The following is a 26,756-nucleotide window of genomic DNA, read 5'->3' on the forward strand; positions in this document are numbered from 1 at the left end:
ATAACATCACAGAAAAAAGAACTAGCAATGACAGAAGGTCCTAGAAACCAAAATTCAGGAAAAAAAGCCTAATGTTGAAAGTAGTACTCCGGCGACTGCATCCGAAGGAAAAAAAATATTGGTCAGAATAAACATAGAGATGTTATCAAAGAGAAAAGCAGGCAAAAATCCAGGACCCCCAGTCAAATTTCTATTGCAAGCATGAGTTTGGAATGTCTAGATGACTTGGATGAAATGGACATTGACCAAGGGTTATCCCTTCCAAAACATTTCTGCCCTGACAAACAAAAAACACCACCGCCAAAACAAGCATCCATAATGGGTACACATTTTTTGGTGGAATTGCTGGGGATTCTGTCAAAATCTGGATAGTATAAAGGATTTAATCAATGTCTATCAACCTGCTTGCTTTGCACTGCAGGAAACCTTGTTAAAAACAAGCAGACATGTTAAGGTAGATACGCAGGTATATTACAGTAAGAAAGGATAACCTGTCCGAGGATCATGTCTGTAGGTGGTGTGGATCTTATTGCCTATCACAAACATCCATACACTACTCTCTTTGACAACCTCCCTTCAAGCTGTGGTGGTTCATATTAATGCACATTTTTTAGTTTCAGTGTTCTGTATTTATTTACTCTCAAATGAGCACATTTATCAGCAAAAGTTGGATGGAATAATAGAGCAGCTACCAGAACCTTTTCTGCTTATAGGTGACTTCAATGCACATACTACCTTGTGGGGAAGTAGGGACGCTAATTCAAGGGGCCAACAAAACAATTAATCGGAGATAATTTTATTTGTCTCCTTAATAATGAAGAATACACCTACTTTCATCAGCCAGCTAGAACATTTCGTGCAATTGATCTGGCTATTTGCTCTCCTTCTCTACTGCCTTTTTGCTCTTTCAGCGTAGGAGAGAATCTCTACAGTAGTGACCATTTCCCGGTGATTGTAAATATTGCAGGAGAGTTTGTGATCTCAAGACAACCATGCTTACCTTTACACTTGAGAGAGCAAAAGAAAGTTTGGCGCATCTTTCGCCAATATCCAACACTGGCAAATCTTTTGCCCTTTAAAAAAGCCAAGATGAATGCAATAAAGGTGAGATGACAAAGCAGAGAAAACCATGGGCAGCCTATGTGTCCACTATTACATCTTCAGTGTGTAGCAAACAGGTTTGGGAAAGAGTCTGCAAAGCCTCTGGACTATATAATGATTATTCCTTTTCTGCTCTAGAGAAGGATGGAAAGGTAATAAGCAGTAGAAAAGAAATAGCTGATGCTTTAGGTGAAACATTTGCTGCTGTATCTGGCAGTAGCAATTACTTGGTGGGCTTGGAAAGGACTCAAATTGACTTTTCCCATACTAATGCATAATCTTTAAATAAACATCTTACAATGTTAGAATTAAGAAGCGTAATATCTCGGACTGGTAGGACTTGCCCTGGTCCTGATGGTGTAAGTTTATTTGATAATAAAGCATCTGCCCTGTGAATCTAGTGGCTCCTTCTAGCTCTTTATAATAGTGTATGGAGGGAACAACTTTCTGTAACTGCGTGGTGCATGGCTTTTGCAATCCCTATATCAAAAATCCATCAGTGACCCAAAAAATCCTTCGAGTTATTGTCCCATCAGGTTTCCATAATCTTGCAAAGGCAAAACCATTGCCTATTGCCATGCCAAAGTGGCTTCCATAAGGGAAGATCTTCACTTTACAATAACCTGTCCTGCAGTGCTTTTGTGAAAAGAAATCATGTGCTTTCAATCTTCAACATGGAAAAGGCATATGTTAGAACTGAGCAGCATGGAACTCTTTTTGGCTTTTATATTATAGCACTAAGCTGCAGGGTAATTTACCTACCTTCATTCAAAACTTTCTGAGGGACTGCACGTTCAAAGCATCTTTGCTATCTCGTGTATTTGTACAAGAAGAAATTCTACCCCAGGGTTCGGTGCTCAGTGTAACACTTTTCATCCTGAAAATAAATTATATTTAAGAGAACTTCGCCCCCCCACACACACATACACACACAGTGCATGGGTCCCTGTATGTTGATGATTTGATGATCTACTGTGATGGTCAAGATAAGAGATATATTGGAAGACAACTGCAAATTGCTCTTAACAGAACAAAAAAAGGGTCCAACAACAATGGTTTTAAATTTTCTAGCCAGCAGACCATGTGCGTGCATTTCTCTCACAAAAGAAATCTACATCTTCAACCAAAGCTGCATCTTGATGGCTCCTTCATCCGAGTCGAGTCAGAAGCAAAATTCCTAGGAGTTATAGCAGACCAGAAAGTTTTTCTATGCTCCGCATATATAAGGCTTTAATTCTTTCTAAACTTGACTACGGTTGTATTTTCTATGAATCAGCAAGACCTTCTGTGCTACTGAAATTGTATCCGGTCTGTCATCAAGCTCTACGGATATGCTGTGGAGCTTTGTCTCCAGTCCAAAGTTTATACGTGATCTGTTTTGAAGTCTATACGTAGTCTTATACGTGATCTGTTTTGAATCTCTGGAATTCAGACGCAAGCAGTTTTTCCTTGAATTTCATTATAAAGTAATGTTATAAGCCAAACATCCTGTTCAACTCGTGATATCTGATCAGTATCGGCATTTCTACCAAGCACGTCTTTCATGTATCCCATCTTTTGATCTTCGCATTCACTCGCTGATCGAAGAATTCAACCTAAATGATGTGCATCTCAAATGCTTTAACCTTTCTGGTATTCCTCCCTGGCAAGAAGTGAATATTCAGCTACTTAACATTTTTGGAGAACTTAAAAAGAGCAGTACCAATGATGTCCATTATCAACAAATTTTCCTAAGCAGTCATTCTAACTATAACGCAATTTTTACTGATGGCTCAAAGAATCATAATCATGTTGGGGCAGCTTATGTTTGGGATAAAGAAATCAAGAGTAGGAGACTTCATAAGGTTGCATTTGTTATTACCACTGAAACTCTTGGCTTTTGAATTCTTTAACGTTTATTTCTAAGCTGAATAGCAGAAAGTTCATCATATACTCAGACTCTCTGAGTGCTCTTGAATTAATAAATACAAATACGAGATACCCCTTGGTTTTAGAAATTTTAAAGGCACACCTTCATTTGAGGAATGCAGGTTATTTTGTTGCTTACTACTGGGCGCCTGGACAAGCTGGCGTCAAAGGCAATGAACTTGCTGATGCCACTGCAAAGTGAGCTGATGTTAATTCTGAAAATGATGTTCCCTTTGCAGACATACAGAATTACATTAAAACAAAAGATCTTAACTAGGTGGCTATCAGGTGAATATCAGGCTCTGAATAAATTAAGGCAGGTAAAACCTAATTTGGAGTAGTAAGAGATGAGAGGGAATCGAAAGAAGGATGTACTGCTGACTCGCCTACGAATTGGTCACTGTGCACTGATGCATCAGTTATCTCTTGAAAGGTGATACTGAACTTATTTGTGACACTTGCAATGTTCGCATTTCGGTCAATCATATTTCAATCTGTTACGCTACTTTTAGTTAGAAATGTGTATCATTTTAACTCTATGAATACTAATTTAACAGAAATCCTTGGAAGAAATCCCCATATTAACCTCATAAGATTTTTTAAAGACATTTCATTTTACCATATGATTTATTTTTCCTTTTTTATGCTCTGCCTGGTGCTAGAGCTTTTTTCACATTCATATGTGTATACCCACATCAACATTACAGAATATGATAACAATTTATATAATAGAGTATTTTGCTCCTTATTTAGTTTAGTTTTACTATATTTTATCGATGATGTGCAAATGAATGATTTTTACTTTACTATTGAAAAATTCCTCATATGAACTTCATCTAATGTATTTCAATTTTGTGCATTTGAAATTTATTCTTCATTTGTCTGGCGCATCATAATTTTTAAGGTTTTGTGCCAATAAAAGTAAGCCAACCAACCAACCTTCTCTTCCATTGGTTGCATTTATCCAGCTGAATAAGGTTCTATGCTTGAACCTTCGAAACAAGTCCTTCAAATTTGTAAATATTACGTTGATTCTTGTCACTTTACGATCTCTAATAATCATCATAAGCAACTTCAGAGGATTAATATTTTTGTCTGTGTATTGGCAGGCCATTCCTGTTTAGACCCATAACTAATGCACATATCTACCAAGCTCTCAAGCTCTTTTATAGGTTCACAGTATTAATTAGTGAGGTATGGACAATCCTACTCCTTTTTGAGGGGGTAACCAATGAATAATGATAACTCATTGTATGCTTAATAAAAAAGTGAATAAGACATTTTGTATATGAGGACTGTTCAAAAGGAGACCAATCTTATGTTGTTTATATAACTGCTATCCAAGGCACTTCCCTCAAGTGTCAATTCACCATTCTGTCATTTCTTCCACTTTGGGAATGCCTGCTTGAAATCACTTTTTTTTAATGCCATTTAGGTTGACGTATTTTCTTGTATTTCCTCTATGGAGTAGAAACGGTGTTCTTTCAAAGTGATTTTAAGTTTGGGAAAGAGAACAATATGTACTTGGGCCAAGTCTAGAGGATGGTGCGTTACAATGGGAGAATGATGTTTCTTCAGATAATTGGTAATATGGAGCAATATACAAGCTAGGGTACTGTCATGATGCAGCTTCCAATACTGATTCTCCCACAGTTCAGGTCTATTTATGTGCACAACGTCCCTCTGTTTTGTTAAACATTCTTTGGTAGACTGTTTTGTTTCCTGTCTGACCTCATTGTACAAATTCATAGTGCACCCTGAACACATTAGTGGTCTTTTGACGTGGAATCTAGTCTGGATGTTCTGCAACTGAACGTCTGCTCTCCTTTAAACATTTAAATCAATGCATTCAGCTAATGCAGTTGTCTTGCTTAAGCATTTGAAATGTTTCCATGAATGTTTTTTCCCAGTTTTACACAAAATTTCATACAGATACCTTGTTCCTCCAGCTCCTTCTAGTTTTTCCACTAATCTGCTGAGCTGCTTATACATGATCTGACAGAACTGATAATTACTCAACAACTGATGCATAGAATTAAACCCATTAAAAAATCATAAGTTACCAATATATGCCTTTAGGGGGCAGGGTGGTAGGAGCATGCCATCTGCAGCCAAAGCAGTTTAAAAAGTTTGGTCATATTTTTAACGTTCTTTGCGTATCAGTATGTATTATCTATATAGTAGCTGCTGATGGTTGCATCTAGGAAGATTATCTCCACAGAAAAGTAAAAAGAGTTTCTTCTTTGCAATATTTGCCCGGTTTCTGATTAAAATAACAATTGTTGGTACTTTCATAATAGATCTAGTACTTTTTATAAATTTTTAGTTTTCTATTTGAACATATGAATTTGCATCGCAATGCAATAAAGAATGGTATTTAATAAGCCAAATTATTCTTAATTGTACTGCAAAACCCCTTAAATTATGGCACATTTTCTGTTAACATTCATTGTACTAAAAGGAATGAAGCAAAAGTTACTAATTTTGGTTCATTGTTGTCATCGTCATCTCATTTTCACCATTAAGAAATCAAATGAAAATTACTGTGAAATATTTCATGAAATCTTAAGTTGTTAAAAATAGCAGCAAGGGAAAAGGTTAGTTCAGTTTTTAGATGTAGAAAATGTAAATCTAGGGTTGAGAGTGTAAGCTCTTGTGAAGTGAGTTTAGATCACAGGAAAATTATGGAGATATTGGTGAAATCTGTCCATCTTTGTTGAATTCTGAATTTAGTTAGTTCATCAATACACACCAAATTTAAAGATCAAACAGAAAAAAAAGATAACTTGAAGGATCTCTCATTCTAAACAGTTTAAATTCACTCCATCAGTAAATAAATAGTTTGTATCTGTCTTTGGAATCATATATGGTGTATGTTAACTGTTTGCTAAAGGAACAGTTGTAATAAGTATTTACTGTGGTAATGTTTGCCATTCAGTGTGCATCTTAATTTGCAGCAGACAGGGTATGGTGTTCCCCCCCCAAAAAAAATGTGGTTTCTGTAGGACAATGCAGATTTCCTCATCCCCTGGGAAAAAACTGGAAGAATTTGAAATTAGGATGACGTACCATACATGAAAGCCTTTTCATCTGTTCATTGCCTTGAAGAAGCAGGTGGAAAATGCTTCGAGTCAGAAAATGTACTTAAATTATGTGCGATATTTCAGAATAATCTTTATAGTCTTTCAATTTTAATGTGTTACTGTTTCTATGGCAAAAAGTTTTAACATAAATGTTAATTATTCCAAAAAAAAATGAATGCTGTTTAAATGTATTGAATTTATCTTGTCATTTGTCAAAAAATTAAATTGAAGTTGTAATATAAATATCCCTTATACACAGCAAGTTTTAAAATTTTAATTTAATTTAATGAAGCTATGCAGTTTAATTATGAATATCAGACATCTACAATATAAATAAATAGGAATTCAAAACTATTACTCAAAATATTGGTAACTTTAATAGTTTGTTACATGCTAGATTGATTCTCAAATTTTAGGAATATTCTTTTTGAAGTGTTTATAAATGGATCATTTTCTTTTATTTGCTACTTTTCATATGAAAAAAAAAAAACTTTTATTCTTGTGATTGATAAATATTTCAATAGTAAAATTCAGTGACTTCTTTTGTAACAGCAGAAGTTTAGAAGATAATGAGCTAGTAAATGAAGAGGGGACGCATTCATACCAGGTAAGCATTTCGAAATTTCAAGACAATATGATTATTGTAAAAGGAAGTCCTAAATAAAAAAAAAAAAAAAAAGAGTTCCTTGATTTTGTTCTTCCACTGAAATTGCGATTTGTTAACAAGAATATTTTTTTATTTATGCAATTTTAAATTCCCTCAAAAAGTAATAATTTAAAGTAGTTTTTTTTTTTTTAATAATTTCTTTTATTGTCTTCTAATGTATTTCATATTCTTGTATTTTATATGTATATTTTTCTATTGTATTTTTATATATCTTCTTCTCATATCCCTTTATACTTGGTTATAGCAAATCAATCTTAACTCTTTCGCATCGAGAGAGGACAAAATCTCAATTCCCCAAACATCGAAAACGCCCGTATCTAAGAATTTCTCCTGGAATGCTTTTCCTTTCCCCATGACAAGTTGAATACTACAGTGCTAATGATAGCCTTACTTAAGTAAAGCGAGAACTTCTTTCTTCGACGCTTTGACACTGCGTAAAGTTCCCCCTTGGGACGGGATTGCAACTTCGGGCATCAAAAGCTAAACACTGACAGTAAACAAAGGAAAGGAAGGAACAAAGGAAACAAGGAAGCTACTTTTAGTAGCTTCAAAAGAATGATTGACGTGTGATTTAACAACACCTGAAAGCAATGAGTAATGCAGTAACGTGATGGGGAGAAAGCACTGGGTAGGAAATTATTCAGGCGTTTCGGGCGTCCAGCCGATGTCTGAATGCTCGGGCGCTTTGGGCGACTTCGACGCGAAAGAGTTAAATATATAATGTTCTCTTTTAATATTTGTTATTTCTTTCTATAAGAATTTCATCAAATATTTGTTACAGCTGCAAATCTTCTCACATATTGAAAATGAGATTAGTTGACCTGGGATATATAAATATTTAAAATCATCTTTTAAATCTTTCAATCATTTGGATAATCCTTTGTAAATTTCTGTTGGTTTATATTCTTAGGTGGCCAAGAAATGATGTGTGTGGGGAGAATTCATAATGTCTTGCATTTTGTGAGGAAGAACATTTCAGATATTTTTTGTGATGAAATCATGTGTCGAAGATTTGTTGAAAATGATGCTGTACTTTCACTATTTTTACCTTTCTTCTAACTCAGTGTGTTCTCAATTTTTTCATTTCTATAAATCCCTTCAGTCCTTCACTTCTTAAGAAATCCCTGCATAAAATGCATATTTATCATTATGTATGATTAGACTCTTCATCTGTTTCGTGTTGAACACTTGAATTCCCTTGAATCTCAGGAAAATAAAAATGCTATGATCTATTTTAAAAAAGTCTTGAAAAGTTTATTTATCTGTGATTGATGCTTTTCGAAAACAAAATTCTTATAATTTTTTATTCAAAAGCTTGAATAATATAACCAACTACACTGCACGTTTATGCTTTGCTTTTGTTCCGTATGAAATTTTCAAATTTTATAGTACATTGATTGATGGGTTACCAAATTTCTTACATTCTCTTTGGATTTAGTCATGTTAAATGTTTTCTGTTTAATTGTATTAAAATTATTTATGTGCTGTGTTTGGCCCTTAATGTGGGTTCCATATATTTCACCTGTACGTAACACCATAAGTAATAGGATCCTAAATGAATTAGCAGTTTCTACGGACTCAGATTTTCTGCCTTACAAAATTCTCCTTAATTATTACAAATATTTGTTATTTTATGTGTAACTAGAATCTCTATAAGTATCCCAATATTGAATACACCAAATACTAACTTCAGCAATATAACACTTTTTAAAATAAAGCTGTTGATTGTGAGAGTGTATTCAATAAAATACAGTTACAAAACTTTCGAGGACAGTTACAACTTAAGTCACACAGCACTCATTTATTGAATATTAATTAAATTGTCTTTGCAGTAACTTCTACTTGTTACATTATTTTTTGTAAAACTGATATCACAGATAGCTGAGTGGTCAGCTTGCTGAACTGCAAAGGGAACGAACGATTGCGAGTTCGAACCTCACCCATAGCGATTGTAAATTAAAGTTAGCTTTTCTCATTTTGAAACATGTTTCATATATTTAAACATGAATCATTTCATTTCTTATTTTATCTATTTATTGTTTTCACTTCTTATTTTATCTATTATTATTATTGTTTTCAATTTAGTTTTAAAATGTGCACTGTAAATAGAAACCATTAACCCAATCTGTAATGATATATATGCATCTCTTGTAAAAATTATTTCTTTATTTTTACCTCATTGCATATTTTATTATCTACGTAATTTTACATAAACTGTCCAAAATTTGAAATTTATTTCAAATTCAAAAATGAATAAAAAAAAGGAAATGTTAATAAAAAGAAAAAAAAAATCTGAAAGCTTTCATATTTTATATTACTCCCAAACAGACATTTTTTCATTTACAGGCACATACATGTTTTGAGAGCATTTGGGCTAACATCACATTATACTAAAAATGTTTAAAAACAGTGTATCCTTAGAAATTTTATTTGATGAACTTTTTTCTTCAATTTATTTGTGTAATAATATATGCAGAATAATCAAATTAAAGAACATTTTACTTATTACACAGATTACCTTACATGTGCTCCCATACCACACATAAACAATCAGGCCAAGGAAGGGGGGAAAGATTAAAAATATGAAGTTGATTTTATTATACGGTTCATGGTGTTTCAAGTCATTTTAATTCTGTTGTGTTTCATAAATTCTATAAATTAACTTTTTTACAGTTTTTATAAATTTTAACAACCAGACAATTTTATAAATCTTAATTTGCATAAAAAACTTATTTGTGCCTATAATTGTTAACCTTACTATCAGAGTTGTTAAAATTGCTTAATAAACAAAATTTCACTATAAAACGAACTGAGTGAGATATTCTGACCAGACTACGAAACAGATGAAACACTTTAAATTTGGATCCTTCTAAATGAGTGTTACATGATTTTTTCTTTTCAGAAATTCTATTGGCCAGATGCAGACTTCACTCATATCCTTGTTTGAATGACCTTTTTACCACTGATGTGCGGCTTTGTGTTATTTACATCGCTAGCGTACTTTTGTGGGTGCACCTTAAGTGGTATCTTCTCTAGTAAGCCTAAGATATTGTTCAACTAGTTATGTAGTCTTCAGATATGAATCAGTTTACTTCATGCATCAGTATGCCATATCCTAATTACATTTGGATATGTAAATTGAGATATTTAAGGAATTTTCTTGCTTATATGGATGATTCAAAAGTTCTCCGTGCGGGGAGTCATCCATAATCAAGGAAGAGGTCTTAATGACAGTTTAACCAATCCTGGAATCCTAAAGAAATTTGGAGTTTCATACAAGAATGAAGAAACTGAGTCAGCACATCATTTTGTAAAAAGTAGGCTGAGTGCTTTTAAGTCGTAGAAAATTAATAAGTGTCATTTTAAGCTTCTGAATTACAGATTGGATTGCCATTTCAGTCCAAAGTACTTATGTGGAAAGCTTGTTCTCTTTCTTTCATATGCAATGATCTTAAGAGGAGAATTGTCTTACTGTAGAATCTGTAAAAAGAATCCATAAAGAAATACAGCTTTTATCACCTTTTATCAATTCGGTCATATTCCATCCATAAATAACCTGACATTTTAAAGCAGCTCAGTAAAATAATTGTTCATTGTTTGGTTTAATTGACAGACCACATCTGACTGACATTGATTAAATATGAAGTTCATTTTCATCGTTTTCTCTATTGCTGTATGCCTTTCATGTATTACTGCACAGTATATCAAAATACTAAGCATTATAAGCAGATTTCCTTTTATTGATTTGAAATTTAGTAACTTTTGCTTATTATGTGAGATTATCTGCAAGATGTTATTTAAGGTGACATATGTGCTATCCTCATTTTTACATTTCTTGACCATACTGGTGTCCTAATTTTTGCACTTCAATTTATGTTAGCCAAACTCCGGTAGGTTCAGGCTTGGAGGTCTGGCTGGCCTATCAATCCATCAACTAAATATCTTTACTTTGATTATCTTCATTAACCAGCTCAATGTGGACAATCCCTGTTATCTACAAAAAAGAACTGAAGGCCAAGTGTGCTCCAGAAAAGTTGCATGTAAAACTGAAAGATCTTTTCTGTGTATCTTAGCAATCGGGAATCCTCAGTCAAATAAATGGCAGCCATCCAACATGATAGTGGCCTAAACCATGTTTCTGCCACCATAGTTGTCAATTTCTCTGATGTTCAAGGAATGGTATTATGTCGTAGGCTCCCTCCAGATGAAAGTGTACCAAGAACCTATATCTAAGCCAAGTGTCTGCTGAAGTTCTTTCCAAGGCTGATGTTCTCTCTTAACCTTTTTGTGACGGCACACCTTTGTTTAAGACGCTCATGCAGGACGGAAGAGAATCGAAGGCAGTCACCGTACAGAATGGAGTTTTGCATCGCTAAGCCTAATTTTATAACAAAAATCAGAAAAACAAAAGTTTCGCTTCTAGCATCGTAATTTTTGGTATCATTTTAGATTATTACTTGAGCTCTTATATTTGTTAAAATTAGCCCTTAAAACATTTTTTCTTTATTTTACATGAAAATGTACTTAAAAAATTGCTTATCTTCTAAAATAATTTTAGGAAGCGCTATTCAAATTATTCCAAAGTTTTAATTGATAAATTCCATCAATAAAGTTTCAAATTAATAAAAAGAACACAATAAAGACTATTTACAGTAAGAAGTAACAAAATTTAAAATGAAAACGAGTGTGGTGAATCTCGAAGCTCAGAGAAGTATCACTTTGTAACTCTTAGAAAAAGTATCACTTTTTAACTCTTTAGAAAATGAATCAGTATTCACATTTGCATTAGTAAATGGTTCACTAACCATACGAGGGTATTCTTCCTCTGATAACTAGTGCCTTCTCGCCATAATAGACTGGAGGTGAGGCTTTCCTAAATAAAAACAGAAGGAACTGAAATATATCTGAAGGCAATGCAAAACATAAAAAAACTCCACACAGTAACCCTAAAAGACCATACATAGTAGAGAAAAAAATAGAATAAAAAGAAGGAATTGGATATAAATCAGATACATGAATGTTTTCATTAGCACTCAGCGATTTAAAGAGCCCACCTCTGTTTACGCTTTCCCTCCGCCCCCACCCTCGAACAGCTGATGAGTAAAATACCAAAGTCAAACAGAATATATCAAACTCGTCAGGAACCTAAAATTGTGTTCATTTAAAAAGTAATGGACACAGGATGCCATCTAGTGGCCTTCAGAAAAACATTCCACCTTAAAATGCATATATGCATCACCCGTCCTCTGAATGCGATCTTTACTGATGCATGGATGGGACGCCCGGCTGTAAGAGACGTTCTTAGGGAATGCGTATGTGGGACGCCTGTCCTGAAAGGGTTAATACCAGATATTCTGTTTTATGTGACTGAGATGCAAAAAATGAATCATCTGTCTAAAAACCCTTACTCAGAGAGCTTCCATTAAAAAGTAACTTGTGAAACTAAGTTTCCATTTGCAGCTGAAAGTGCAAAATGCCAATTCTCATTGGACCTTGTGAACTCAAATGCATTGCCCAGGTCTTTTGGATAAGTGTTCAGTCTTCTGAAACATTTTGCATAGTTTTCAGATGATACTAAGCTTTACAATGAGCTCTATAACAATTATGGTCGCTTATTCTACTGCATTGCTTATGAAATTTAGTAGTAGTAGTATTTTTTCAACCAAGTACCTTAATTATATGCGGTACCTCAACCATGCACCTAGTGCAAATTTTACTATGATTAAATGCCTAGTTACTATTATAGCTGTTAATTACTATTATGTACTGCCTAATTAATAATATACCTTAATTAAATGCCTAATGCAATAATTATATGCAAAGAACTGATAACAGAACAAGCATCTACTTATACATTCTACAGCAGCATCAGTTTGTACAAATGCATGACTTTCGATAAGAGCATTATTGCATTAACTCTTTCCGGCATGCTACCTTTAAAGTAGCTGTTTTGATTTTTAAAAAAGTAGGCAGTCTAGTGAGACCTAGAGGAGTACACAAGTAAAATTTTGTGAAGATAGCACTTATCGTTTTAATTCTGTGGGTGTGCCCAAAGTGGCACACTGATTGAATAGAGCTTAAAAAAAAGTGCTGAAACAAGCATTGTTGTCAATGAACTGACCGATAAGATGCAGAGAAACAAAAAATACAGACTCTCAGTTGTCCTAGATTATTGGTGAGCCCGGTCTGGGCACACCTAGAGTTCGCTGTTTGATTTTAAGCAAGATTTCAAGGTAAAAATTTAAAACTAATATAGTATACGGAGATTAGCATACAGCCGAAAAATAACATAGAAATTTCTTTTCAAACAATTCCTTTTATACCCTAAAAAGATCTGGAAGATTTCTTTGAAAAATGAGGCTGTTTAAAAACTAAACATGGCTAAAATATATGGACTGGTTTGTGTTGAGCTTCCATCAACTATAAATAAAGAAGGTTCTGAGTAACCTATAAATCCTTTTTCATTTAGTTTTTCTGTGCATACAGAAGGAAATTTTTAGGTGTGTCCAGACCGGACACACTGTGCCGCAAAGGGTTAATATGTGAGTATATACAGTATGGAGATTAGCTTCAGTGCCCTTTTGAGAAATTTGAAAAATTTTTAATTGCTTAACTTTGAACACCAGTGTATCTGATTTTTAAAATACTGATTTGATTTCACGTGTATTATCAATATTTTTAGATCATTTTTATATTATTCCTGTGTGCTTTACTGTATGCTTTAAATTAAAATCAAGCAGTGTTAATTTTACCAAGGGTGAATGAAATTGCTCCTTTTTGTCTTATGTAGGAGGTGAAAGAATTACTTTGTAAGATGGAGCACACTGAAAACACATCAAAGCTCTTGCAGCAGCAGAGAGCTCTTTCAACTCGGATTTATCATTCCAGGGACTTTAAACAAGATTGTCTTTCTCAGGAATTAAAGTTTATTGTTTCTGAGAGGAATAGTTTAATAGAAAAGGTATTTATTTTTAAAATAAATTTAGATATAAATTAAATATTACTGACTACACTGCATTGAGAATGGTTTGATGAAATTTTTCCGTGAATATAAAAATGTCATATCAGAGTGTAAAAAGTTTGATTTGATAATGTATGGGATTTTTTTAGATAACTTTTAGGTTCCAAACCATTAGAAAGATGACTCTTTTTCACCAGTGTAATTGTTTAGTTCACATTATCAAAAAGTTTTAGTCAAGTAGGCCTTTCCGGAAGAAAGGCCGTATCAGCGTAAACACCGCACTCGAGAAAGATGGCGGGAAAAAATTACAGAAATGGCGCATCAGAGTAAATGCTGCAAAAATTGCGCGTGACATCGTCGTGAGCAATGTAGATGCAAAATCTCAACCTATGTCCTGATATATGACATATCAGTTAAGAAAAATGCATGAAATGAAACCATAATTCAAAAATAAATTAAAGGTAAGAAATGTTGAAAATATATTTATGCTCACGAATATACTTATATTTACCCACTAAAGAAGTCCATATTTGTAATACTCAGACTATATTATAAAAAATTTTGCAACAATGAAATATTAAATTTGGATGACAAAAGGAAATTTTAAATTTTAGTTACAAAAGGAATTACACCAACCTATACATCATACAAAGCCATCAAAATCTGATTCTTCACTATCTGAATTAAAAAGATTTATTAAATCCTGATCTAAGTCCAAGTCTTCCAGATCGTCACCTTCATCCTCTTGGTTTACAGTCTCTTTGTCTAAGGATATAATTTCAGCTTGTTTAAAATACCCTGCTATTATTGACAATGTTTTTACCAATTTCCACGCACTTCCTAACCACTTTGCAACTTCTTCATAAGATGCTCTATGCATTTTACCGCTTTGGGTATACGTATGCAATCCTTCACTCATCCAACTCTCCCACTGCTTTCGGACTTCAGCTTTGAAGGATTTATTACCTGACAAATCTAATGGTTCTAAGATTTTTGTCAAACCACCAGGAATTATTGCTACCATCGTAGACAATTTTTGACATCTGACTCAAGTAAATGAGCACGCATGGAATCCATTATCAATAGCCCTTTTGGTTGGAAAAGAGATCCCTTATGATGCTGCCAAATGTTTTTGTAGCCGCTCATGCATGATTGTTTCGCACATCCAGCCATTCTCATTTGCACAAATAATTACGCCATTAGGAAAATCTTTTGGAAGAGATTTTCGTTTAAAAATGATCATCGGCTTTAGCTTGCACAGTTTGCAGCACAAGCTAACCAGTTTCATCAACAGTTCTGTTTGCAGGAGAGTCGAAAGCTAACGGCGTTTCTCTACATTTATAATCTGTGAACAAAGAAGTTTTTTTTTTTTTTTGTCAATAATATGTGTCACATATTTTAGAAAAGATGTCTTTTATCCTGCCAGTCCATTGGTAAATGTTTCGCCAACTGTTGATCTAGTACACACGGAAATATTTTTTCTGTTCATAAATCTGCTACACCAGCAAAGCCCTCCTTTGAAATCATTTATGTTCATTTGTTTTGCTATAAATTTTGCTTGTAAGCGAATTTTTACAGTCGAAATTTCCATTCCCTTTCCTCATTGCTCCTTTATCCAGTTTGCAAGGTCATCCTCTAGATTCGGCCACCTTACAGTACCACTTCTTTTGGCTCGTTTCTGTTGTGGCATATTTTTAAGAAGTTCTTTTTCAGTTCTCCAACGTCCAATACATCTCTCGTCCACTTCAAATTCTCGAGCTGCTGCTCTATTTCCAATTTGTTCAGAACGGGAAATTACATTAAGCTTAACACCAGCAGTATAGCTTCTGTGCCGTTTAGGTGTCATTTTCAAAAATTTTCCGCTCCCTTCTTACTTAAAAAACTATCCAAAAAGTACTTGTACCCAAACTGATGGGATCTGTATCTGGCAGAATGCCAAGAAAAATCGATTCATGCTGGAGGGGAAATGGGTGAGAGTTCATTATTGCGAGGCAGGTGGAGTCGTGACCGCCTTTGAAAAAAATTGCAGAAAAGGCAGGGGTGGGGAGATTCAACGAATGGGTCCTGGAAGATTCATCGAATGGCAGAGAAGAGACTATTCAAAATGATGAGAGTGCTGATTTGAAAGGGGAAGAACGTTATTGTTCCGAGATCCCGTTTAGGGTGAATAAGGCATGTGGGTCCGTTTAAGGGAAAGAATTTAACAAAATAATGTTCGCAAAAAGCAACTGAGTGATCTTTTGTGTGGGAACAGCACCAGTCCACGTACAATGACAAGGCCATCCAAACTATGTACAATGACAAAGTTATTCAAACTATGTGCAATGACCATCATAGGAAATATTTTATTTTTAGTGCACCTAAATTTCGCATGGGTAGAAACACCGCACCCACTAAAAAAGTAAATTTTGAACACGTAAACAATGCGGCGTTTCTTCTGGAAATTATGGTATTTGAAAATTCATTCTTTATACATTTTTAAGTAATAGATTTATCAGTTGGGGTGGAAATGGCTTTTGCTTAACTTTCTTCAGTTTGGTGTAAATTTGTATAATTCGGAAATTTGTTTGGTTATCTGGTGTAAATTTTTTTTTATTAATATAAAAGTTCTTTTGTTAACCCAGAAGGGCTTTTAATTTAGTTTTGGCATTTTGCATTGAAAACTTTAAATGTGCGTTTCACTTTTCAAATTGTTGCCACCAAATATTATTGCCCTATGTTATTTTTATAAAGAAATTATTTAATGAAGAATCTGCATAAATGTATGAATGTTTCTCGCATTGTGATAAAACAACGGTACCTAGAGCCATCAAATTTTGAATAACGTAATCCTCCACCAAATATGGGCACCTGGAAGCCGTAGTTTGTAATTTGTTTTATTATTGATTTCATATTTTGTAGCACATTAACCCCTTCGAGGCGGGTAGCAAAAACGCGCGCTTATCGCGGAGGCCGGCAGTGTCTTCCGCGAGCGTCTCTCCAGGGCCGGGGGCTTTTTTGCTATTAAGCCTTAAATCCATGAAATTTCCGAAGTATCAACGCATTGTTTAATAATGCTCTATAGAGTATTTAAACAGCTTATGCTTTATAGATATTTATATATATATATATACTTTAATTACCTTATTTCTTGTTTAAATGCATATTTTACACATTTTATTTTAATTACTCACCATTTTATGATTTTTAACATTATACATCTGAAAACTAAATATATTACTTAAAATTCTCTTTTCGTATGAAAAGTTTGGAAACAGGGATCTACACACAGTCCTACATTACATTCCTTGAACTCGTAATAACTCATTTGCTGTTTTGGAGGATTTTTCCGGGAATGTGAACAAACGAAGCATCGTTGTCTCATTTTCTTATCAGTCTCTTCTGAACAAAGTTTTGGAAAATGTCTTTCAGTTAATCTTTCAGAATCAATATCTGAAATAGTTTGCATCATTTCTGCTATTTCATGCTCTGTTAAACATTTTCGATGCTTCGACATTGCAACGGTAAAAACAGAAAGAATTCATGTCTAACAAGATCTAATTATTTTCTAAAAACTGAACTGTAAACCGAAATACTCAACGCTTTAGCACATATAAAACTTCTACTTACAATAAACAACTACCACGTAGACATCATAAATCACGCCATTCGGAAACATTTAGTTCCCCGTTTGTTTATATAATCAAAAACACGTATATGTGAGTCATGCTTCTCTCATTTCGAGTAGAAGGTCTAATGTACGTGTATCTGAAACCATATGGACATACAGTGCCATCTTGTGGCAGAAATTATAGTTTCTAAAACGTTCCAGGGTACTGGCACAAATACGTGACAGTCGGTAGTAAACGGGAAAATGCTCTGACACGCCTGCGTGTCGGCCGGTAGGTGAGTGTGTTTGTTGCTGGCACGTAGACGTGACAGTCGGCGCGAAGGGCTTAATGAATTTTTATTATCAAACTCAAAAATTTCAAAGCAAGCAATGGCAGCACTGTATGGAGGGGGAAAAACATTTTTATCTCCAGCGTGCGAGACTGTGTATCAGAAATTCTACCTTTTAAAATTATTTTGTGATATTGCTTTTGAATTAAATTGTATGATTTAAAAGCGAAGAGCACGATATTTAATAAAGTTAACACACAAAACATTAAAAAAAAGCCTCTCTGGGCATAATATAAAATCTGAAACTTTTCAGATGTTTTTTATATATATTTTAATTACTACAACAATTTATTTTTAGCTATTCTTTATTATTCATCTGTATGTGGCAGTTGAAAAACAGTACATCATATGTGGTCAAGTGTGCATTGAAGCTCTTCTGGAAAGTTAAAAAAAAAAAAACTTTTTAATATTTTTCTAATCTTTTATATCAAAATTTTCCATTTTGTTTGATCTTCTTTTTATTTTTTAATTGGACTATTTTATTTGCAAATAAATGCTGTAAATGATATAAATTTTAAATAAAACTGTTACTATAAACATAACACTACATTGGCTTCCAGAAATTAAGTGTGCAATATATATTGGCAATTTTCAAAAGCATAGTTGAATTCAAGTGGCTGAAAATCACTGCATATGCAGATTTCAGCATACCTATACTGTATGTTACAAACAATCCTGATTGACTGCCCAAACATATTCTAACTAGGCAGTTGTTGAAGGTTCCAGCATTTTGAAAGGTTTGAGCAGCTGCACATATATGCTAATATGAAGCATTCAGAACTTTTGTAGGATAACTATTGATAATATCCATGTTTCCATGGCTGAAAGAAAGATGAGTGGAAGGTGGTGAGCAATGGGGTGTTGTCAGGCACATTGAAGCAGGATAATCAGTTGATGTCACTCTTAATTGGACTTTCTCAGATTGGTGCAACATCATGTTTCAAGATGAGTCCATATTTGCCCTAGATTAGATTAAAAGTGTCAGAACTGAGAAAATCAAGCACATGGAATCAGGCTATGAAACCTTCAGATCAGAATCACACATTCAGATGTGTCAAATTCATGGCGTGGGCTGGAATTTCATAGGATATCACATCCAGCAGCTGATCTTAACCCCTAATTGCCATACATATGCATTAAAAAATATTAGTCATGATAAATTCAAGTTCACAAATATGCATCTTGAAATGTTTCCATACAATAATAGTAGTGCATATTTTGGAAGGAATGGAATCAATGTGCGAATTGGGCGGATCAGTTTAGAACTATAATCAAGAAAAGACCACTTGCTCCTGGTTGTTTTGGTAACTTCAGGACTGAAGGCTAAACCCTTGGCCACATGGAGGATAAAAGATAGTTCTGTGATGGCTGCATGGTATTTGAATGAAGTGCTACACCCCCTTGTAAGAGACTACATTGCAGCAGTTTTTCCCCAATTTTCTTCTTATGGATTATAATGTCCATTCCTGTCAAGCCAGCATTGTTAATGAATACCAGGGAAGTGAAAGTGTTCTTTATATGGAGTGGCTACCATTTTCCCTCAAATGTAACCCCATGGAAATCTGTGGGATGACCTTAAGCTTGCTATCTCTGCACAATTATCTTTTCCAGCTGGTCTGAGGCAGTTGGAAATTACCCTAATTTAGCAAGGGCCATTGCTAGCGTCTGTGATGACTGATCACTTCATTGAAAGCATGGGCAATTGCTGTAACACTTGTGTGAAGGCCCCAGTGTGGTTATGTACCTTATGGAATCGCACTTATGGAAAGATGAACAAGTACCTGCAGTGGTTTCTTATTTATCATTTCTTCTGCTAGACTTTCAAGAATTGAGTCAAATGCCTTTAAGTGTCCCTTGTATACAAAATTAGAGCTATCAAAAATGTCCATGCAGTATCCGAATTTCAGCCCAAACCCAAGGCTAAGTAATCGGCTTCCATTAACAGTGTTACCATTAGGAGCAGTAAACAAGAGACGAAAAAATACGAGGAAATAGCATTTTTTATTCAGATCTGACACTTGAAGAACAAATTACAATAATGAGTGCAAAATCCGGACCCTGTATTTGGAGTAACCAAATTTCCAGACCTCTGAATCACCAGCCTGAAAAATAAATATTTAAAAAAAAAAAAAAAAAAAAAAAAAAAAAAGATCATGTCCAAAGGGGCCTTTTTTTAACATTTTCTCTGTTACCTTGATTTATTAAATATCACGTTCTTCGCACTTAAACCATGAAATTCAATTTAGCAATATCGAAAAATAGTTTTAAATTGAGCATATCTTTAGAATTTCTGATACAGAGTCTTGTACGCTGGAGATAAAAATGCTTTTTCTGTACAGCATTGCCATTGCTTGCTTTAAAATCCTCAAGTTGTTAATCAAAAATTTGTTAAAGTTTTGCAAAATATGAAATCAATAACAAAACAAATTACAAATTTCAAATTTAGGCTTCCACGTGCACATATTCGCAGTATGATTACGTCATTCAAAATTCGATGGCTCTATGTACCGTTGCTTTATCACAATGCGAGAAATATATATACATTTATGCAGATTTTTCATTATTTAATTTCTTAAAATATAATGCATAACTCTAACATTTGGTGGTAGCAGTTTGAAAAGTGAAACGGACATTTATAGTAAACCAACTCAAAATCGTAAAATGAAAACAATAGTCCTTCGGGGACAAACCTCCTTTGGACTAATAAACTATTCCCACCTTATATTAAACCTGGAAATGGAGAATATAGTACTCAACAAAAGGAAGCAGATGTGCTGCAAATGAGATTTTTCTCCTGAAGATTCCTGCCTATCATTTTCAAATATGCCAGCTAAGGATGGGACTGTGACCAATAACAGTATGTGAATTGGTGTAATATTGATATTGGTTAGGATCCCAGTTTCAGCCCTTTAGTTGCTGTGGGGGGCAAAATGCATAGCGACAATCACATGGTGCAATCTTTGTGGGCCCTAAATTCTAAGGTTTTGATGCCCAGTACCTCTTCTTTCATTTAAAAATTTTTCCATCCCTAATTTTTGCTGCTCAGTGCTCCTCTGAGTTCTAAAATATTTATGGTCCCTAAATTCTTCCACCTGGTTTGCAGCCTCTTGTACTGGCCCTTTGGAGGGGTTACCATTTTTTTCTATCTGACCTAAACACTAAGTAAAGCCTTAGTGTTGCCATGTCTGTGTCATTTTACTAGATATAAACTGTTTATCAGAATTTCCAAAGTCTCAACCATTCCAGATCTTGGGCTTGGTACTCCAAGATCTGGAATGTCTTGGTACTGTTTTAGAAAAACAGAGGACTATATGTATAGACTGAATAGTGAGGATTGCCTTACTTTTATTTTAATATACTTTTTCATGCTGAACATTGTTTTAGAAACTATTGTACCACATTTGGATATTTATAGTTGCGTTAGTCTTTTAGTACAGAACTTCCATTGGTCTTTGGCTGTTTCATGATCACCTGCCTATTTTCCAGATGTATGTGGTGAAGATTTTTACATTTTTACATTTTCCTTTAGTTTTGAAGGAATTAAACATTAAAATCAGATGGTTGTTAATACCAGAATTTGTTGGTAAAAAGTTCCAAGAATTAGGATTCAAAGTTATGGCCAGAAAAATGTTCTTATATACGTTTACTGTAATTAATTTATTTAATGGATCAATTTGTGTAAGCTAAGTTAATTGGCAGGCTGTATTCTGGTGTTTACACATGAGTTGATAAAGAAGTTGCTGGAAAAATAGAACTGGAGAAATATAAAATTTAGTAGCCTGTTTATTCATTGCCTTCATCTATTAAGAGGGGATTTTTTCCCCTTGATTTTAAGATTTTTGTGGCTAAAGCTTTTTTTTGCTAATATACATTTATAGGATTTATCACATGTGATATACACTCTTTTGCAAAAAAATCAAAGCACCATGAAGCAAGTGATTTTTTTTTTGACAAAAGTGAATATGTGTATAGCTCATACACAGATAATAAAATGATTAAAAAATCAAGGTCATAGTACATCTTCACGGCTCACAATCACCCATTGCATGTCCAAATTAGCAGTTGGCTGAACCACCCATGGCAGCAATGCATGCTTGAATTCGTCGAGGCAAGGAGTGGTAGAAGTTCCTAATGACATCCTGTGACACATTCTGCCAGGCGTTCATCAGTTGTTCCTCTAGATCTGCAATATTTTGTGATGCCCAAATCTGGCGGCCTACATACCCTAGACATGCTTGACTAGTGAAAGGTCTGGTAACCTTGCTGGCTAAGGAAGAGTACCAACCGCATGGAGACAGTCTAGAGACATGCAAGTGTATGTGGCCTGGCATTATCTTGTTGGAAAATGGCCCCAGAATGATGTGCCATAAAGGGTAAAGCAAACGGCCGCAGGATGGTATCAACATATCGTTGAGTTGTTAAAGATGCACGGAGGAGGACTAAAGATGACCTGCTGTCATAAGAAATAGCTCCACATACCATCACACATGGTGTTCTGGCTGTATGCCTTTGTAAAACAAAGGCTCATTTGAACCACTGGCCCTGTCGTCTCCAGACACGAACACGATGGCCATCTGCTTCAAGAGTGAAGCGGGATTCATCGCTGAATTCTATATGATGCCAGTCTGATGGCAGCCATGATGATCAGCTGCGACACCACTCCAGACGACTCCGCCGATGTTGTGGGGTCAAAGGCAAACGCCTTAAAGGCCTCTGTGAGCTTAACCCCGCCTCAGACAAATGCAAGATGGTGGGCAGTACCACAGGAGGTATAGACATGGCTGTAGTGCGTTGAATAGTCGACAATTGTACCGTTGGGGCGGTTTGGGCCTGGCAAATCGTCCCATCTTGCATTGCATTTATGCTCCTTGCCCTTCCAGAGCCTTCATTTCGTCAGCAATTTCCTTGTAGTAATTATTGCTACCAACATTTTCACACAGCAGTGTGTAGGCTGCAGGTGGCAGCCATGTTGCTCAGTATGACCACCCAGCTTCATGCAATCCTAAAATGCGACCACATTCGATGACATTTAGTTGTCTGTAAGGTCTTCCATATCGGCATAATTATCATTTCAGTTCAGTAAAAAACAGATCATTCAAAATTCTAGATAAGCAAATGAAGAAAGGTATCTCACCTTCATGATCCACGTTCTTCAATTCTGGTCCGCCGCTTTTGTAAACTCCGATTTAGTTTGAAACTCATCTAAAATTGGCACTATTTTGTATGAATCACTTTATTTGACATTTCACACAAAAGAGGAACAATTTCTAAATCATTACAACATCAAAAAACACTTCTAACTACTTAGCATAATTGTTCTACATATCTAAAAGCGTCATTATTCTACTGCGTCACTGTTCTAAAAGCATACACTAATCGTTGCCAGTTCTCAAAAAACAAATTTTCTTTTCCGATTCTCGTCGGTCTGGAGGTCCAATCCATTCCCCAAGAGCGGAGCATGCGTCGTTCGCAACACACTCTCCTCGATGAGTTTTACCAAGTTGAAACTCAGCCACAATCTGGTTGAAAGTTCATGAGGTTTAATCGTTCAGGGGTTCGAATCACTCGTCCACTTCTAGTTCTTTTGAGGGGATTCTGACTGAGTTCATCTGACTGACCTTTGTCAGTGGCACGAAAATCTGTAGATCCAATAGAAGTTGTAGGCTTATCACACATTTTTTGATCATAATGCTTCTTTCTCAAACAGTCTCCTATATTATCCGTTTGTGAATGGACTTCCAACGGATAAATTCGTTGTATGGGTCGAAGGATTTCCCCACTTTTGGTGTGTAATTTTACTAAACGAACTACACCATCATTTCCTGGGAGGAGTATTATAATTTTTCCTAGAGACCACTTAATTCTTTTCTCATGTGTTTTTATTAACACAATGTCTCTAACCGATAGTTTAACATATTTCTCTGTTTTTAAAATATGGTTTTTCAGTTGTCCTAAATATTCAGTTCTGAACCGTTTTCTTACATCTTCTCTGACCTTCATCTGATATGCATACTTTTTTGTAAGTATTTGGCATCAATAATATCTAGATCTGGAACGCCACTTTCTTTTAGATCACGAAAAAACATTGCAGGTGTCAAGGGTTCCTGTTCCAAGTCCTCGGAAATATAAGTTAATGGTCTGCAATTTAAGATATTTTCGCAATCACGGAGGATCGTAGAGAGTTCTTCATATTTCAGTGAGGGCATTACCTAAAACTTTTCTGAGAATGTTTTTCATCAGGCCAATCATTCTTTCCCAAAATCAAGCTGGTGGGATAAATTTTCACTTAATGCGGTTGACAACATGATTCTTAATAATTTTATCCGAGTCAATCATTTTTAAGAGCGAATTTGTACCAATAAAATTACTACCATTATCAGTGTAGACAATTTCAGGTCTTCCTCTGCGTGCTATACAACGTCGGAAAGCCAATAAAAAGTTACCTGTTGACAAAGATGTTAAAAGTTCAAGATGAATTGCCCTGTATACAGCACATGTAAATAAAATGATCCACGTTTTTGATCCATTTTTTAAAAACAAAGAGCCAGCTAAGTCGATACCTGTCACTTCAAAAACAGAAGAATCTTTAACACGGTCTTTTGGAAAAGATGCAGATTGTACCGTGGTGGGCCTCGAATCAAATCTTCTACATATAGTGCAGTTTTTCAACACTTTACGAATAGTTTTACGACTTTTCAAAATCCAGAAATTTTCTCGTAGCATCGCCAGTAAAGTCTGAGTTCCGCAATGCATTTGTTCATGTTTTTCCATAATCAGTTTAGAGACAACTGGATGTTCAGGAGGTAGGATTACAGGTGTTCTAAAATTTTCGAAGTCTTGTCTCATTAATATTCTTGACTTTACTCTTAAAAGACCAGATGAATTAACAAATGGTTTTAAATGTCGTAAGCATTTATCCTTTTCTGTTTTAAAGGAGACCCTTTGCACACTTTTCCAAACAATTTTCCAAACAAGGACTTCTGCTGCATTCAATTCTTCAATTTCTAAGTTCTTTGATGTTGTTCTATTTTTATCTCTGCAGTTGTCAATATACCTTTTTATCCAGGCTGTAACTCTAATTATTTTCTCAAAAGAAAAAATTCATGAGGAATGCAAAAATTCTTCAACTACATTTGTTAACGAGGATACAACTGTTTTTCTTCTTTCTCGATCAATCAAAACTTTGTCAGGAGAAATATCGCAAGTAGGCCAACAGTCTGGATTCAACTTCAACCATGCTGGACCTTCATGCCATCTTTTGGCTTTAATAGTTTCAACAGAACATTCTCTTGACGGAATATCCGCAGGATTCAAGTTGCCAGGAACATAATTCCTTGTATCAGGATTAGTAAGAGCTTGTATTTCTTTCACTCTATTCATAACAAATACACCCCAATTTTCTTCATTCTTAGTACAATGTGTTCCTTGAATCTGTGCAATAAAACGTAGGTATATTTTCTTCCTTCAAATCTTGTTTTATAGATTTCATTAATCTTGCACCAACAACACAAGCTAATAATTCTAGTCTACAAATTGATGCAAGTTTTAGAGAAGCAACTCTAAATCGTGCTTGAACTAAATGACAAGAAACTTCATTTTTATTTTCATTTCTGAAATAAACGCAGGTTGCATATGCCATTCAGGATGCATCACAAAATATATGAAAGGATAATTTCAATTCAGAATCAATATTAAGCATGATCTATCGAGGAATTTTTATTTCTGTTAAACGATTTGCATCATTTTTCCATTTCATGTATTTCCTTTGAATTTCTTCAGGAAGAGCTTCATCCCAAGTTACTATTAATTCCCAGCAGTTTTGTAACAGAATTTTAGGAATTAAAATTATAGGGCAGGTGAATTCAATAGGGTAATAAATTTTATGAATTTCAGACAAAATTGTTCTTTTAGTTACAGGTTTATTTTTCGATTCATTCAATCCCTTAATATCACAACTTAATGTATCATCATGCAAATCCCTAAGAAGTCCCAAAATGTTGACCGTTTTAGCTTCACAAGGATCATCAAAAAACTCATTCTCATTTAATTTATCAAGCTTCGACTGTTCTAAAATGGGTTCAACAACAAATGCATCCCTTTCATTTCGAGGATAGTTATATACCCACTCTTGTAATTCAAATTTAGCACTTGCCAAAATTTCAGTGGCATCATTTTTTAACTTCTTTAATTCTGATTCATCATTCACACTTTTAACTAAATTATCAATATACCAGGATTCTACTAATTTATTAGCACTCGCACGATAATTTTCTGGTACTTCATTCATTAATTTCATTAGTGTTGCGTTTAAGAGAAATGGACTGCTGGTTATTCCAAAGACCATTCTTCTATGCATGCATATTTTCAAACGCTCAGAATTTCCCTGTTCCCACCATAAAAATCTTAAATAATTTCTGTCTTTAGGACTAGGTGCTATCTGCAGAAAAGCCTTCTTAATATCAGCACTCATGCCAATTTTTTCCAGTCGAAATCTATTTATTATAGCTGGAACAGTGTCAATCAAATTTGGACCTTTTTCCAAACAGTCATTTATGGAATAAAGGTGATCCTTTAGTTATTATGGATCCATCGAAAACCGGTCTTATTTTTGTCGTGGTGGAATTCATTCGAATAACAGCACGATGGGGTAAATAATGAGAGGGGTTATTAACTTCTTCCTCAGGAACAATTTCTATTATTTTATCATCTTCCCAAGATTTAAAAATTGTGTCATAATCTTCTAAAAATCCCCATCACTTAAATTCTTTACTGTGCTCTTTCATCTCTTTTCTGCTATTTCTCGATAGTTTGGAAGTAGGGAATGATTTTCAATCCAAGGTAAACAAACTTGAAACCTTCCATCTTCATCTCTTTTCACATTGGAAAGAAAATGTGTCATTGTTTGTCTTTCTAATTCCCTTTTAGTTTGACTTTCTGAAGAATCTAATATCCCAAGAGTATCAAGTTTCCATAAATCAGAAATTTTACTATCTGATAGTAACCTAGAAAATATATAAGGACAATCATATTTATTTTCCATTTCTATGGGAATTTTCCCCATGATACTCCAGCCTAAATAAGTTTCAATGCAAACTAA

The 26,756-nt window shown here is 34.6% G+C and overlaps 1 protein-coding gene across 7 annotated transcripts in view; it reads left to right on the plus strand.

Moving 5' to 3' along the window:
- LOC118195404 (uncharacterized) overlaps positions 1–26,756 on the plus strand; it is a 180,407-nt gene that overhangs the window by 92,814 nt on the left and 60,837 nt on the right. For 4 of the 7 annotated variants that reach the window (XM_085807068.1, XM_085807071.1, XM_085807072.1 and 1 more), the window contains exons 6-7: positions 6,645–6,699; positions 13,550–13,720. In XM_085807068.1, coding sequence (XP_085663194.1) covers positions 6,645–6,699; positions 13,550–13,720 — 226 coding nt within the window. The remainder of the gene's footprint in view (positions 1–6,644; positions 6,700–13,549; positions 13,721–26,756) is intronic. The other 3 variants (XM_085807067.1, XM_085807069.1, XM_085807070.1) reach the window with 3 other exon arrangements.

This window comes from Stegodyphus dumicola, chromosome X1 (assembly GCF_044657685.1).
Source record: "Stegodyphus dumicola isolate Sdum_Otavi_A_Nest chromosome X1, ASM4465768v1".
Classification (NCBI taxonomy): Eukaryota; Metazoa; Arthropoda; class Arachnida; order Araneae; family Eresidae; genus Stegodyphus; species Stegodyphus dumicola.